Source organism: Tyto alba, unplaced genomic scaffold (genome assembly GCF_018691265.1).
Source record: "Tyto alba isolate M040663 unplaced genomic scaffold, T.alba_DEE_v4.0 Super-Scaffold_8, whole genome shotgun sequence".
NCBI classification, from domain to species: Eukaryota; Metazoa; Chordata; class Aves; order Strigiformes; family Tytonidae; genus Tyto; species Tyto alba.
In genome coordinates this window covers 21,777,311-21,792,520 of record NW_024881329.1, presented here as the reverse complement: position 1 = coordinate 21,792,520, position 15,210 = coordinate 21,777,311, and the positions used below count along the sequence as shown (strand labels likewise).

General features: G+C 48.5%; 1 protein-coding gene across 2 annotated transcripts in view; it reads right to left on the bottom strand.

The window, feature by feature from the left end:
• Positions 1-203: 203 nt before the first annotated feature.
• Positions 204-15,210, bottom strand: part of SMG5 (SMG5 nonsense mediated mRNA decay factor) — a 31,987-nt gene continuing 16,980 nt past the window's right edge. Inside the window, exons 11-23 of one of the 2 annotated variants that reach the window (XR_006164644.1) lie at positions 14,994-15,131; positions 13,229-13,930; positions 11,242-11,411; positions 10,888-10,963; positions 10,018-10,193; positions 8,758-8,916; positions 8,481-8,540; positions 7,360-7,519; positions 6,846-6,936; positions 6,138-6,212; positions 5,634-5,772; positions 3,319-5,246; positions 204-1,626 (exon numbers count right to left, since the gene is read on the bottom strand). Coding sequence is in view for 1 of the 2 variants with exons in the window: in XM_042784983.1 (XP_042640917.1) it covers positions 5,163-5,246; positions 5,634-5,772; positions 6,138-6,212; positions 6,846-6,936; positions 7,360-7,519; positions 8,481-8,540; positions 8,758-8,916; positions 10,018-10,193; positions 10,888-10,963; positions 11,242-11,411; positions 13,229-13,930; positions 14,994-15,131 (2,030 nt within the window). In the remaining variant the exon portion in view is untranslated. Of the gene's footprint in view, positions 5,247-5,633; positions 5,773-6,137; positions 6,213-6,845; positions 6,937-7,359; positions 7,520-8,480; positions 8,541-8,757; positions 8,917-10,017; positions 10,194-10,887; positions 10,964-11,241; positions 11,412-13,228; positions 13,931-14,993; positions 15,132-15,210 lie in introns of both variants that reach the window. The other variant, XM_042784983.1, reaches the window with a different exon arrangement.

Here is a 15,210-nt window from a genome sequence, read left to right as displayed (position 1 = left end):
AGCAAACCCAGGGTATGCCTTCCTTCACCGAGTCAATTAACAATCGAAGGGGCTTGGAATGGCAAAGCCTTTTTTTTTTTTCTGAAAAAGCAGAAAGTTCGGCCAGCAAAGTGCACGCAGGATTCCCAGACCAGAATGTACCCGCCTCCGGGGCTGCGTAGGAGAAACACGGCCTGAGCTGGGAATCACCACAAAACAAGAGGTACAAATATCTTGTATTTTATTAAGCTAGTCGATGTGTTCAGATCACAGTCAAGACACATGCCGTGAGAGCCCCCAAGCTCCTCCTCGTCCCAGCTGGGCTCCAAGAGCCGTCCCATCGGTCCCCCAGTGAGAGCTATCTAAGCACAAATCCACAGGCTGGGCTTTTTTTTTTTTTTTTTTTTTTTGTGCTACAAAAGGAGGACTGAGGGAGAGATGATTGTCCCTCGCCTCAAACCAAGCAACAGTCCCCTCCCTGCCAGCAGACAGCGGCAGGACCAGCAACACAGAGATCCTGTGCCAACCCTCCTGCCTTTCTCCGTTCCCGCAGCCACCCCGTTTTCCCCACCCTATTTTCTGCCCCAGCCAGACTGGCTAGCTCTGCTGGATGTTAAGGAGGAAAAAAAAAAAGAAAGGAAAAAAAGAAAAAAAATCAAATCTAAGATGCAAACAAAAATCCAAGGCATTGCAGGTGGCATTGAGCTGAGCAAGGATTGGAGCAGAAGAGTCGCTTGGCACAGCCTGTGAAACCACTGAGAAGTCGAGCGGGCAGCAGGGTGACCGTGCCCACCCCCCAGGGCATGGGGACAGCCCCTGGCCACCCCCCCACCAGGGAAACCCAGCCAGCCTCAGCCACCACCAACCTGGGGACACCCCAGCAACTTCCGAGTGCTCAACGTGGTGGTAACGAAAAGACTCAAACCCAAGAAACACACACACAAAAAAAAACAAAAAACCAAAAAAACAAAAAAAAAAAAAAACCACAAAACCCCACACACATTAAAAGCAATGCTTTCGGCCCCTAAGATGGGAGCAAGCTTTGAGCTGGTACAGAAATAGCAGCACAGGGGTGAGCACTGGACGGGAGCTAGCGTTCACAAGGCTCGGGCGCTGCACGACACGAGCGTGGCGAGGCGGTTTGCGGCTCTCGGGCTGGCACGGGCACGCTGTGGTGAGCCCTGGGGATAAGCCCCGGCGCAGCGCCCCGGAGCCGGGGGCAGAGCAGTGAGCCAGGATCCAGGGAGCCTCCCCACTGACCTTCCAAGTTTTCTTTAGCCCTGGAGAACAGCTTAAGCGTCGGCAACCAACCAACAGGCCAGGGAAACGGGCCTCCTGCTTTTGGCTTCTCGGTTGGGATTTGGAAGGGACGCACCCCGTGCGGGGCAAAGCAGCACAGGCCCTCGGACACAGCAGATCTGTATCAACTAATCCCCAAGGACAAGACTCCCAACTCTTCGTGAGTGCTGGGACTGGGGCTAAGAACTGTTTTCCTTCACCCCAATCTTAAAGACGTCAAGTTGAGCCTCCGTTAGAAGGCAACACTTGCCAGAGGACACAGCTTGCCATCTTCCCTGAGGCCGCTTTGCAGCTGCGCCGTTCCAGAGTTTTGAAGTCCCCCATTTTTTCAGCTTCATGTATCTCTGACTGGGGATATGAATCCAAAAAAAAAAAAAAAAAAAAATTTCATCAGGTCCTAGTTGCATGTTCTGGAGAACATCCCAGCCATAGTTGCATGTTCTGGAGAAGCAAGGTGGCATCATAAGGATGTTTCAGGTGCCTTTTTTAAAAGGTGACTATCCCTCAGCCCAGAGGTATGATGTACTGAAAAATGCCACCGGGCAGTTAACATTCCCCGTTGAAGGGCTAGGGCCTTCTCCTCCTCTCCAGGTGTGCAAAACCTCAAGGTAATATTAAAACAACCCCTCAGGAGACCAGGGCATGTACTAAGGGATGGTTATGAGGAAAGTAAGGCAACAACCTTGCTGCCTTCTAGAAAAAAGCCCTCTGATTTCACCACGCAGCCCCAAAGTGGGCTCACTGCAGCTCAGCAACGTCTTGTTACAGAAATGTCAAGTTTATTTACTTTTGTTCTTCAGCTGCCTTCTGTATCCAGCCCAAAAAAGCCATCAGTCCAATTCAGGACGTGGATGGAATGTGTTAGCCTTCCTTCTGCACTGGACTGTGGCCCCTTGCTCCCAGCCTGTTCAGTGACAGCACCAGCCTCGTCTGCTGCCCCGACCCCACAGCACGTGGCTCCCAGCTCTCATCCTGCACCGCCGGCAGCCCCGGGGAGCTACACCAACCGAGATGCTCGTGACTGGCATGACAGGCATTCCCTTTTGGCTGCTGCTCTGTTTGCATTGCTCTTTTCTCCCCTCAAGATCCAGCTGTGGCCAAGGGAATACCTGGCCCTGAGCAAAGCCCAGGCATGCCTCCAGCTCCTCGCTATTTTGATTTCAGCCCAGGAATGCTCTTTTCTTTACCAACCCCAAGCGCATACCTTGCACTACGCAGCCAGAGGGGAATGACAATTAGGCCTCTCAGGACTGCAAACACAGCCGGGCTTTAGCTGGAGCAGAAGGGAGCTGTAGACTGCAGACCCTTCTGATGTGCTCTGCAGCAAGGCAGTGGATGATTTTCTTAAGCAGCAGGAGGAGGGAAAAAAAAAAAAAAACAAACAAAACCAACACATCACAGTCCACCAGCTATCCACCCCACCAAACAAAGAGTGCACTTCACCATAACGGAGCAGCGCTCTCCAAGTGAACTGAGGGGCAGGAGGGAAGGGGACTCTGCTCTCCACTTCACCACACTGCTCCACCTCACACACTGAAGGACAAATCCCACAAGGTGATTATTTTCTTTTCCCACCCCATCAAACAAAAATAATGAACCAAGCAGATGGCTTCAAATAAAAACACCGGTAGCACTGGAGAAAAGAGTGACTGACAAGCTTCAGAGAGCCCATCTTAGATCTCTAAGAACACCCAAGATGAGCCAGAGTCTTTGACCTGCCGTTCTGCTTATGTTGTTTCCTTGGCTTAGCCTAGAAAAGCACCACGAGTTTCAGGAGAAGCTGCAAAAGGAAAAACCTGTAGGGACACCCTGCCACTCCACCCCTGCCACCTGCCTTTCTGGCCACAAGGTACGGATCTTGTAGGGCCAGCTCTAAGTTAAAGCTCAGCACTTCTCTCTGCTGTGCTACAAGGCTGCATGCTGAAAAGGAACTGAAATATATAATAAATGAATCCTCTGTGACTTGTGCTGTTTAGGTTGTTTTTTGTTTTTGTTTTGTTCTTTTTTTTTTTTTTTTTTTTTTTTTTAGTTAGTTTTTACCTGAAAACAAGGAACATCCTGCCACTCCAGTACAATGCATCATGCTAGAAGTCTGCACAGATTGGAGTATGTTACTTGTCTTTCCATATTATGCCCCTTTTGTAGCAGCTTCTGGCTGGCCCACGTGAAAACACACGCAAACGTAGAAGACTAGTGGTTTTTACTTGCATAGCTGCTGTTAGTTCATGTGGATGGAGACATCTGTTTCTTGAGTACACTGACACAGATGAACTACAAAGAGGCCGTTCCCACCACTCTGCTGTCCTGGGAGCAACCCGTTTCTTCATTTCCAAGCATCAGCGTGTGACAGGACGTCAGACACAGGTTGCTTGAGATGCTGTCAGGATGGAGGTCTGAAAGGTCCCTCTCAGGGAATTAGCTCTTCCAGCATCTGTCCAGGTAGCATCATCCCTTCTTTTTGGGATGCTAAAAAAGCACTGAACAGTTTGTGAGCTCAGTCCTCCTGGGCAGTGGCGGTCACCGCGCTGCCTCTGCCTGCCCTGGAGGGATGTGAGGAGGGGGGATACAAACACTCAAGTTCTGCCACCCTCACTAGCATGGCATAGCAGCAGCGGTGTGTTGGAACAACCAGCAGAAGAGATAATGGCTTCAGGATCCTCCTCCTCCACATCTCGTTGCAAGATTTAGAAAAGAAATAAAATAAAAAAAAAAAAAAAAAAGAGGGGAGAAAAAAAAAAAAAAAAAAAAAAGAAGAGGCATTGGGTCCTTCGGAGATGACCGCTCCATCCCAGGGTCACAGCATTCAAGCCAAGTGGTTGAGCCTTATCGGTGTTTAAATCCCACGTGGCTCTTCTCGCTCTTCCAGCAGCTCTGCTGGATTCCACTCCTTTTCTCCAAGGTCTAACGCTGGAAGCAAAGAAGTGGGAGGGACTGGGGAAGGAGGAGCAGAGTCCTTTTCACCTCTCTCAAGCAGCCCGGCCAACCTCTCGTTGCTCATGAAGCATGCAGCTTGTAAGGAGAGCAAGCACGTGCACCAAGCCCACCGGGGCACTTCAGACTACTCTCTCCTTGCAGGCCAACATCCCTTTGCACTGAGCCCGTTCCATGGGGGACAGGGAAAGGAAATAAATATGCTTGTTCAAAGAAAAAAAAAAAATTATATTAAGAGCTTTCCCCCCCTTTTAAATAGCATAATTGTTTCCTTTTCTCTCTGACATTGTAAGAGTATCCAGAACCCCAAAGGAACTCTACTTTTTTTTTTTTTTAATATTTATATATATAAAAACTAAGAATTAAAAGGAAAAAAAAAACCCTTGAAAAATAATTAATTCAAAGGAGGGGGAAAAAGTAAGAAATAAAAATCTGCTTTCCTGTCACCAGATTGCCAAACAAGAGCTAAACACTCTTTGGATCTTCTTTCCCAAGCTAGGAGGGCTCCATTTCTGCTGCGCTGGTTTGGTTTCACTTAAGTCAAGTCCACGCTTTAGAAGCTGCCTGCCCATTTCAGATGACCAAGCAAGCTTTGGGGAGGAAGGAGGGGGGAATGAATGACTGCCCGTCTCTCGCCCATCTCTGCCGACTGGGAGAAGGGCAGAGCTCTGCCTCGGCCGTGCCGAGGTGCCTCTCTCTTCTCAGAGCAGTTGGCGCCGTCGGAGATGTACAGCCGTCTGGTCGGGATACAGGTAGAGGGTGTCTGTGTGCGTGCCCAAATTGGATATTTTTTTTTTTTTATTTTTTTTTTTTTGGTAGATAGTTTTTGTTATTGTTGCTGCTGCTGCTTCTTCATTTCTAAGTAACGCCCGGATTTTTGTTTCCTTTGTTCAGACGCTGCACGTTCCGAGAGGGGGAGAGAAAGGTACACCAACCCGATGCCTTTCCGAACATCAGCCCATCTCTTTCCACTGCTTGTAGAACTCCAGAACATTTTTTATTTCTACACTGGCATTGGCGGCTGCCTGGATGGCAGACTGCAAGTAAACAGAGACAAAACAAGTTATTTTTTTTTTCTTGCCCCGTCAAGACGACTGCCCCTCAACTTGGAGATCCTCAGGCAGTTTGTCAAGGCTAAAAGGCCCAATTTTCCTTCATGCTAAAGTTGCTCTGGTGTGAGAGGCGTGCACCGACATGCAAATTACTTCTGCCACCTCCTCCAGGACACACTGCACCACAAAAGCATGAGAAATCAAGAGGCCTTCAAGGAAACAGGAATCACAAAATCTGGGAAATCCAGGGCAGTTATTACCCAAGGCAGAAAACATTTAAAAAAAAAAAAAAAAAAAAAAAAGTCTCTTGCCAATCAACCAGATTTTGACCATGCTAGGAAGCAGAAAGGTTCAGCTCAAAGAGCTACTGACCTGCATGGGCGCCGAGAACGTGGTCGGGTCCTCCAGCTGAAAGCCCGTGATGATGGTGACCATTCCTGTGGTGTCGTCCTCTCCGCTTCCTTGGGACACTGTCAGTTGTTTGCAGCTGTCCAGTATTTTATAGAGATTCCTGCCAGACAGATGTATAAAAAAAAAAAAAAAAAAAAAAAAAAAAAGCAAACACAGGGGAATGTCAGAGGGCAGACCACTTGTTTGTGCAAACAGTTTCACATATGCTCGGGAGGACGTGGGGAAAGCAGGACTGTTTCTCTGTTGCCCGTTGAGAACTTTTCTGAGACCCTTCTTAGCATCAAACCCTTGGTGCTACGTGAGACGCACAGATGGATGCCCTAACACTCTCTCCAGGGAATTTTATAATTACTAGAGCACCAAATAAAGGAAGTTGCATGATGGGTCCCACTGCTAACACCTCTCCCCAAAGCCTCCTGCCTGCTAGGAATCAGGCTCAGACATCTCCAGATCCTGTGATCTTACCAGGCATCTAAGTCTTGTCTCTTCAATTTATGCCTCTCGAAGCTCTTCCCAACATCTTTCTGGCAACGAATGTACCTAAGGAAAGATCAGAGTCACTGAGCTCACGCAGAGAACGTCGCACAGACCGAAGTCAATGCTCTGCAGCGGGTCCACCAGGTGCCGCAGCGCCCTTTTGCAGTGCTGGCTTTTACCAACCAAAACACCACCCAAAGGTCTGCCCAGGGAATCAATCCCCTGTGAAATCTCCTAGATCACCTCCCCCCTCATCACCATCGCCGTGCGCAGCTCATAACGTGACAGCTGTTTCAAAGCCCACCAGCCCTGAAGATGCAGCTGGTCTTCAAAGAGCCACGGCTGTTTGTCCTTCTGTAGCTAACCTGGGCAGTAACGCAGCACAGCTCTTCCAGCACGCCCAGGGCATCAGTAAAAGACACTGCTCAGTTTTATACACTGATAAAGAGATGCAACTCCCTCCACTCCTCAGAAGCAGCTACATTTCATGGCTGAGCAGCAACTACAAACACATCTGGAGAACCAGCTGCCAAATCTGTTACTTCACCACCTTCCCTCTTGCCAAGTGCATTCCTGAGGCCTGGCTTTGCCTTGGCCCACTCCTCACTCTGCTCCAAGGGATGCACCATTAACGTTTTCTTCCACCCCAAAATACACCCATACCAAGAGCAAATCGCATCGCTCTCCCACTCTCACCTGTTTCCCTTTTTAAATTCTGCCTCCAGATACCGGATGCTGTCCCGAGCACCTGCGTTCTCCTTTTTCAGGAAGTCCAAGCCATCAATCACTAGCAGAAAAAAAAAAAAAAAAAAAGAAAAAAGAAAAAAAAAAAAAAAGAAGCAAAACCATCTGGCTTACAGCTATACTTCTGCAAACTCATCCAGATGTGTCAAGAATTCCTCATCACGCTAAACTGTCTCTGATGCACGGAAGCAGTGGCTGCCACAGGAGGCAGACGAAGCGGAGGGTGAAGAGGGCCTCTCTCTTTCCAGCTGTTCTCTGATACACTACGTTAGATTCCAAGCATGGGCCAGGCATAAAACGGGCCGCAAAAGTGACATATGGCAACGGCGTTTCAGCTGCTCCAGCCGAAGTAAAGGACAACAGCAGCAGGAAAGAAAGCCACCACCTTGGCCCACGGGGCTTGCTTCCTAGCAAGGAGGGAATGAGGGGAAGGCAGGCTTGGTTATTTGATGTGGAGTCCCCATACCTGTTCGAGGGATGATGATTATGAACCTCCCGCTGGTGGCCAACTGCTTGACAACAGCCAGGTGCTGGCAGAGGGCCTGAGTGTCCGGGACAAGATAAGGAGACATGGCTGACTGTGCTTTGGGCTGCTGGAGACTTCCCTCCAGCTGAGAAACCTCCAGCTGAAAAAACACACACACGGAGACACCCATTTCACATCTATACCGAAACAAACGATCAAACAGGGCAAGGCTCAACTCGCAAAGCTCCATCAGGACCTTCCAGCCTCCCAGCACGTGGAGCAGAGCTGGATGCAGCCAGGGGGTCAGAGGAAGGCGACTGTCCCGCTCTGCACTGCACTGCTACGGTCCAACCTCGAGTGCTGCGTGGGGTTTTGGGCACCTCAATCTAGGGAGGACGTCAAACTATTAAAAGCATCTCCAGGAGGGTGACCAACATGGTGAAAGGCCTAGAGGGCAAGACTTATGAGGAGTGGCTGAGGTCACGCAGCTTGTTCAGCTTGCAGAAGAGAAGGCTGAGGGGTGACCTCATTGCTGAGGAGTGACCTCATCACAGTCTACAGCTTCCTCGAGGCGGGCAGCGGAGAGGGAGGTGCTGATCTCCTCTCTCTGGTGACCAGCAACAGGACATAAGGAAATTAACTGAAGCTGCTTCAGGGGAAGTTCAGATTGGACATTAGGAAAAGTTTTTTCACCAAGAGGGTGGTCAGTCACCGGAACAGGCTCCCCAGGAAAGTGGTCATGGCACCAAACCTGTCAGAATTCAAAGAGCATCTGGATGATGCTTTTAGTCATATGGTTTGTTTTAGGTAGCTCTATGGGGAGCAGGCAGTTGGACTCGATGATCCTTATGGGTCTCTTCCAACTCAAGATATTCCACAACTCTGTCTTTGCAGAACAGACTTACTGCCTCTGGGCGGGGGGGAGGGGGGAGCAGAGAGCTCCCCCTTCCCAGACTCAGCTGGACAGGGTGCTGGGCCAGCTTGTTTAGACCGTGCTGTGCCAGAAAGGTTGGACCAGATGATCCTTGAGGACCTTCCCAACCTGGTATTCTAGGATTTCTAGTTTCAGAGATTTTGGCCACTACCCTGCCAGTCTTGTGGCCGGAACCAGCATCTCCTACCTGCAGTCGAAGCTGAGCCATATCTCTCATTAGCCTGTTCCGACGAGCTTCCTCTGCAGCCTAGTTACAAAAACAAACTTCCATATCAGTTAGCACGAAACACCAGCTGACACTAGCACATGCTTCCAGAAACAGGGTGAAAAGGGGACACCTGAATAGCTCTAAGGAGCAAAATTTTCACCTCCCACTAAAGATCTGTGATTACAGTTACAATCTAACAGTAATCTACAGAAAATCTTGCCAAGTACAGAGAATTAGCCCACCTCTGCCTACTCACCATGTGAAACTGGGCTTGGGCTTGGTGCAGCAAGTTGTCTTGCTCCGACTGTGCTATGCTGATGAAGATCCCAAGCTCTGAGTTGAACTGCAGGATGCTGCCTTGCAAGTGGGTAATGAAGTGGCCAAAGCTCCGAATGCAGCAAATCCGAACAACAGACTGCAAAGAAGCAGACAGGCAATCACCAGCCATGTCTCCCCACAGGGGCTGCAGCCTGAGCCAGCTCCAATCCTACAGCTCACACTTTTGGAAAAGGCAGAAACTGCTATTAAAAAAAGAAAATCCAAAGGAAACATTTCTGATGGAAATGTGCTTCTGAAGACAGAGACTGCAGGAGAGCCCACAGTTGGCCAGAAAACTCAGAAGTGCTTGCAGTCCGGGCTACCCTGACTTGAGATAACCTTAGAAAACATCAACAGGCTCTCCCCCATAAACCTCTGCTCAAGCCCTCAGTGCTGGGAAAAGGAATCAAATAAAACAACAATCTATATCTGATTTTGAGGCAGGCACTATTCTTCGCTGGGCTGCCGAGCAAAGGCAGCTAAAGGTGAGTTCACGTAGGATATGAGGTTGCTGCACTTTGCTGCAGCTGCCCTGGCAGGTTGAGGTGACATTCAGGACCTCAGCAGGCTGGACTGTGATTTAACAAACATGGACCCCACGTCACACATCAGAGCAGTGCCCTCAAATTGAGGCAGGTGATATTCATGTATTCCCCGCTCCAAAGGGAGTGGATTGGTCTAGCAAGGCAAGACAGGAAAAGAACAATTGCCATTTTCTGCACACCTCCACTACCCAGAAATAATCATCTTGGCCTTTTGTGCTTTGGAAAACAGACAGAAGTGTGCTACAAGGGCACAGAGTGCCACATGAAGTGAGATTTCACCAACTTTTGCATTTGCTAGAGAAGGATCACAGGAAGTATCCTGCAGCTTCAACCAAATTCCCTTCATTCAAGGCAGGGCAGAGATAACAACCCTTCTGCCCAGACGGGGAGATTGGGAGCAAAGTTGTCAGCATGAGACTCTGCTTCCTTTCATGATGACGCTGACAAGGAAGGGAAGGCATTTTTCTGAATGTTGATTTTTGGATTGACAAATGAATGCAGCAACCACCAATAACATGAATCCATCCCAGACTCAGTTTGGGGTCTTTTTTGGCAAGAAGGAACTAGATCTTCATCTGCACAGCTAAAACAGGCTGTAACTCCAGAAAGGGAAATAAAGCTTGTGCCCTGATTCAGGATTTGCCCTGACTCACCTCCTCAACTGCCGAGAAAATGGGCCGGTCCTGCTCAAAGTTAAACCTCTTGTGTGCATTTTTCAGAGGGGGAAGATTTCGCAGGGCCACATCTTCTGGGAGCAGCAAGTTGGCTTTCAGGTCTGGGAGCTCAGCACCACTCAGAATGTCCTTGACTTCATTACACAGGGCCAGCCCTGGAGAGGACGGAGAGGAAGCACAGCAATAAATGGTGACTTAAACAACCGATGTGGGGACAAAGAGGAAAACTGCTTTAAGACACACAATCTGTAATGATCAAGGGCAGAGGTTTTAAATTACATATGTACTGTGAGCATGTGTTGAAGGAAGAACAAAAAGGCCACCCACAATATAGGGTAACTGTCCCAAACAACCTGCTGAGGCACACGACTTCAGAAAAACTATAGTTTGGAGGGATAGCTTTCTCATTTCTTCCAACAAACAAGCATTCTTGTTTAAACTGCACTTCTCATGAACCACAGGGATCTTTAGGCTGAGGTATAGGGTACATCATGAGCATTTGGAGCTTCAAAACTAGTTTCCACAACTGCCGTGACAAAAATCATACCCTTAACTTATGGTCTCGGCAGTTCATTCCAATCATGTTGGCCACACAAAGACTTCATGCACACAGGTGCGAATGTTTCACAATACTGTCACCGTATAGAATGCATTAATAGAGCTAAAGTCTACGGGACAGTATTTAACTGTTTAAACACAAAAACAGCACATGCGTGATGCTGCTTCCCGTTGTGCTTAAAAATAAACTGCTACTGGCAAATCTCTCACCCCGGGATCTATCACACACCATGGAAATCACTGATGACTAGGCTTGCTGAAACATTACACTGCCACTTCCTCCTCCAGTACCTGATTCCTGCAGGTCTGCAGCAGAAGGCAAAAGGTTCAGGAGCACAGACAGCCTGTTCCACAGGCTCTGAGAGCTCTGCAGGAACAAAGCACAAAAGGCCACAGAAAACGTCAGGACAGATGTATGCAATAACTAGGCCACTTGGGCTTTCCAGCATCTTTCACAGACATCAGAATGCTTTATGAAGAGCAAACTTCACTAAGCTTCTCAGGTCAAGATTACCTTAATTCAGCAGTGGGGGTATTTACAATCACCATCTGTCCAAGACTGAGACAGTTCAATATGCCCACTGCATCTCAGCCCAGGGGAACTGAACAAACACAGCCTTAGACTGAGCACGGAGCAGTTCCCACCTGAGCACACATGATGATGAGGTCCGTGTTTGTCCTCAGCCAGTCCAGGAACACCTTGACAGTGAGCAGCAGTCCTTCGTTGGTCACGATCTCTAGCTTCTCCTGAAGGGATCGCTCATTCCTGCAGGATTTGTTACTTGAAATGCTTTCCTCAGAGTCAGACACATCATCTGGAAAACGAAGGGTGAAGCAGGATTGCAGGCATTAAACCCCTTGAGAAGCCAAGCCCCACTGGTATGAGAACAATGCTGGGTTGGTAAGAGTTGAACTTCTGGGTGCCTGTCCCCTATACTGTTGATAAGTGTATCACTGTTGCATTTTCTGCTTCACTGGGAGAAGATTGATAAAATCAACTTCTGAAAGTTTGTCAAATGCCTTAACCCCTGCAGCAGCCTCCGAGACGCTCGCTAACAGAGCAGGGGGAAGCAGCACGTGCTGGCACAAGGACCAGGTCAGCTACTGCAGAGAACAGAGCCAGTGATCACTGTTTAGGTCAATGTGCACCAATCTCTGGGCTATGCAAGAAGACAACTGTAGGGCTATTTTATGACCCAAGGTCCAGGTGATTTTAAATACTGGATATGCTTTTAAGTCTTGTAATTCCACAGACCTGAGGATCTCAAAGCCACTGCCAACGAAACTGCATGCCAGCTACGTGAGTGACCCGAGGTCGAGGGAGCAGCAATGTGGGAATCAACAATGCATTTTGCTACAGTCCCTTATTTTAATTGCACAGTCATTTCTGCCTATTAGCACAGCAATTATCATTCAATAAACCCTCAGAATCAAAAGGGAGGAAGTAATTTATACCAAAACCATCCCTGATAGATTGTTAAGACCATTAAATATCTTGAGTTTTGAAACAGCACAGCTGAGGCAAGGAGAGCTCAAAGCTAAAAAGCACATGAGTTAATTCATTCGACCTGGCCCATTCAACCTCCCATTTTCTACATCTATAAAGGTACCATGGCCACACTATTCAAATATGTTCGTGGAGCTGCAACATCTGTGTAACCCATTGAAGGAAAATGTTAAACAGACCAAAAATTATTTGTTTCTTCCTTTACCCCCAATCTCTTTCAAGTGGCTAGGAAGCAGTGCCGGGAGCCAGTAAACATTAACATGATCTAATACTCCCCCTTCAAATCCTGGCCCAGGCAAAGCCTGAATCTTGCCAGTGCTGCAGGCCCATTGAATTTGGCAGCACGATGCAAAAATGTTTCCTTGCTCCAGGGAAGCTGGGAGGAATGACAAACAAGACCAAACAGGCCCATGTGGTTTTATCTGAAATACAAACAACTCCCTGTAGTGCATCAGATCTCCCTTTCAAGCTGTTTTTTCCCAGAACGTTACTCAGTTGTGTAAGTTGCATGGTAATAGAGACGTTGCAGCTCCACCTGCTGTGCATCTGCAGTTTGGTTCAGTCCTGAGCACTCAGCAAAGCAGCGTTCAGAGGGACACAGAGAGGCCCTCAGTTCCTCTCGCATGCACCTAGGTCACATCTTACAGACAAGTTCCTGTGAGAGCTCTGCAGAGTTGATAATCTAACATCTCATGGAGAACTTCTTGGACTGCATCTGCACTGTCCAACACCAAAAGCACTACTAAGTGTCTGACAACAGACGTTTCACGTGGGAAAAAGGAAGCTAATCTGAATTTTTAATACCTCCTGGAATTATCCTCTGGATCTGCTCAGTGTTTAGCCTGTTGACCAGAACAACAGATAACCCTGGCAGGCTGCAGGAGTTTCCTTTGCTCAGTGCATGTATTCCTGGACATCAGGCAGTAAGAGCAAACGTCCTCCCCTTCAGGAAACACCCAACCCAAGACCTGCCCAGTACTTGGGCAATTCGCTCCTCCAAACCCAGCCGAAGGAGAACTTGCACCATGAGAAGGGGTGAATTTTTGCAGGCTGTAGCAGCCTGTTTGCTGTTTTCTACACAGAACTGCAACAACACATATTCTGAACGAGGTCGCTGATCCTTACCTTGCTCTGCCAAGCTGGGCTTCTCCAGATCTCCATTGACACACGGCTTGCTTTCTATTCCATCCTTCAACGTGGGTGATTCACTGTTCGGTTTCAGAAGGATGTTGCTGAAAGTGGGAGCCAAGCGAAAGCAGCGTTTGGTCTGAAACAGCTGGGTGGACATGGCCTGGAGATTACTGGCTATGCTTGCATCATTAGTGCTCAGGGAAGCTGGCCCATTCACTGCTGGATCCGGAGCCTCAATTTTAGAGATGCTTGGGCTCTTGGAGTCCCCCAGCCCACTGCCATCCACACAGTTTTTTAAGGCCTCTTTGGGCCCACTTTTGCCTCGGCCACTTCCCTCCTCACCTGGCTCATCCTCCATGTCCTCCAAGTCAGACCGAGATTCTTGGCTGTTCATGTCAGAGTCTGTCTCCACATCAAAAGCAGCTTCTGCTTCCTCATCACTCTTCTCTGAGCCACTTTCTGAGCCATCGCTGCCCTTTATGGAGCCCTGGCTGGAGTCCGAGTCAAAGCCCTCACTCAGGTCACTCTCATCCACCTTCTGGGGGTGGCGGCGGCGACGCAAACAGGAGAGGCGGGAGTATTTCTTGCTTTTCTTGCAGTCATTCTTCCGTTGTTCCTCGCTGGGCTGATGATTGGTCAAGTCAGCTTCAGCTTCCTTCTCAATCGAGTTCAGTGGCTCCCGTGGCTCCTGGTCATCTGCAGGCATTTGAAATGAGATCACAAGTTAAGAAAGTCCTGATGTGTCACACAAGCTGCTTGCCAGCCCTGAGCCTGCAGAATCAGCAATGTAAATTTCAGCCATGACTTCTATTAGCGCCTTTAACCAGAGAACAAGTAACAGGAACCCTAGAAGAACGATTCACTTTCTAAAAGGTGCCCAGAAAGACTTGAGAAGCCTGGGTTCCTACCGTCCAAGCTGTGCTGCTCCGTTATCAGGTCGCCTCAGTGCTGACTGCTGCTAGACCCACATAAAATACACAAGCGTAGCTTAAATCTTTTCCCCATCTTTCTACTGTCTGAGAGCCAAGTGACCCACCAAGCAGGGCAAGGGCACGTGCCAGTCAGCTTGATCAAACCCACTCCAGCCTGTAACTAGACTGAGTTGACCTAATGCCTTCCTTAACTAACATGCTCATAGACCTTCCAGCAGCCCTAACAGCTTCAAAACCCATGCAGGAGAGTAGTCATTCATTGTTGCTTTTGACCAGGAAAACTCTAGTCTTGCATTCAGTGAAATATAACAGATGGACTGCTTGCAGGGGAAATATTCAGCAGTTTTATTCTCTACTCAAGTGGATCCCCTGGAAACTAAAGATCTGTTTTCATCTGAGCAGAGTTGAGGTATGCTGAGCAGCGCTTGCCTTCCTTAGACGCTGCTCTGCCCAGGTGTTTCACCTGAGATCATCTCCTCAGTGGAGAAGAATCCAGTAAATAACAGCAGAGACAGAAAATAAGGAGCACAGACTGGGGTAAACAGATGATGAATGAGCTGCCAACAGATACAGAAAGATAACTCCTTACAACAAGGAAAGCAACATTTTCATCCTGTGATGACTCTGATACTCACAGGGAGCATCTAAGTGGAGACTGCCTCCCCCATCTTTGGGGATTTCAGCCCAGCAGATCAAGGTGTCCCTAACACCACTCAGGGACTGCACTACAAAACCCACGCCCAGGAGATTTAGGCAAGAAAAGTAAAAGCTGGCCCAATAGGCAGGCAACTGGGGAGACCCAGCATATACTGTGTCTGTTCTCTTACCTGTGCCATCACTCTGAAAGGCTGGGACTGGATTTTCCCCTTCTTCTAGCTCTGCCTGCAGGCGAATATTGACGTGATTTATCAGGTGAGAGAAGAGGGCCAGTGTGAAAGCTATGGCTGCACTGTACTGCTTCGAACCTGCAACAAGATAGCGTAATGAGGTGGAGGAGACTGACCACTAGTCCAAAACATGAATGCCAATTACGACAACATCTTC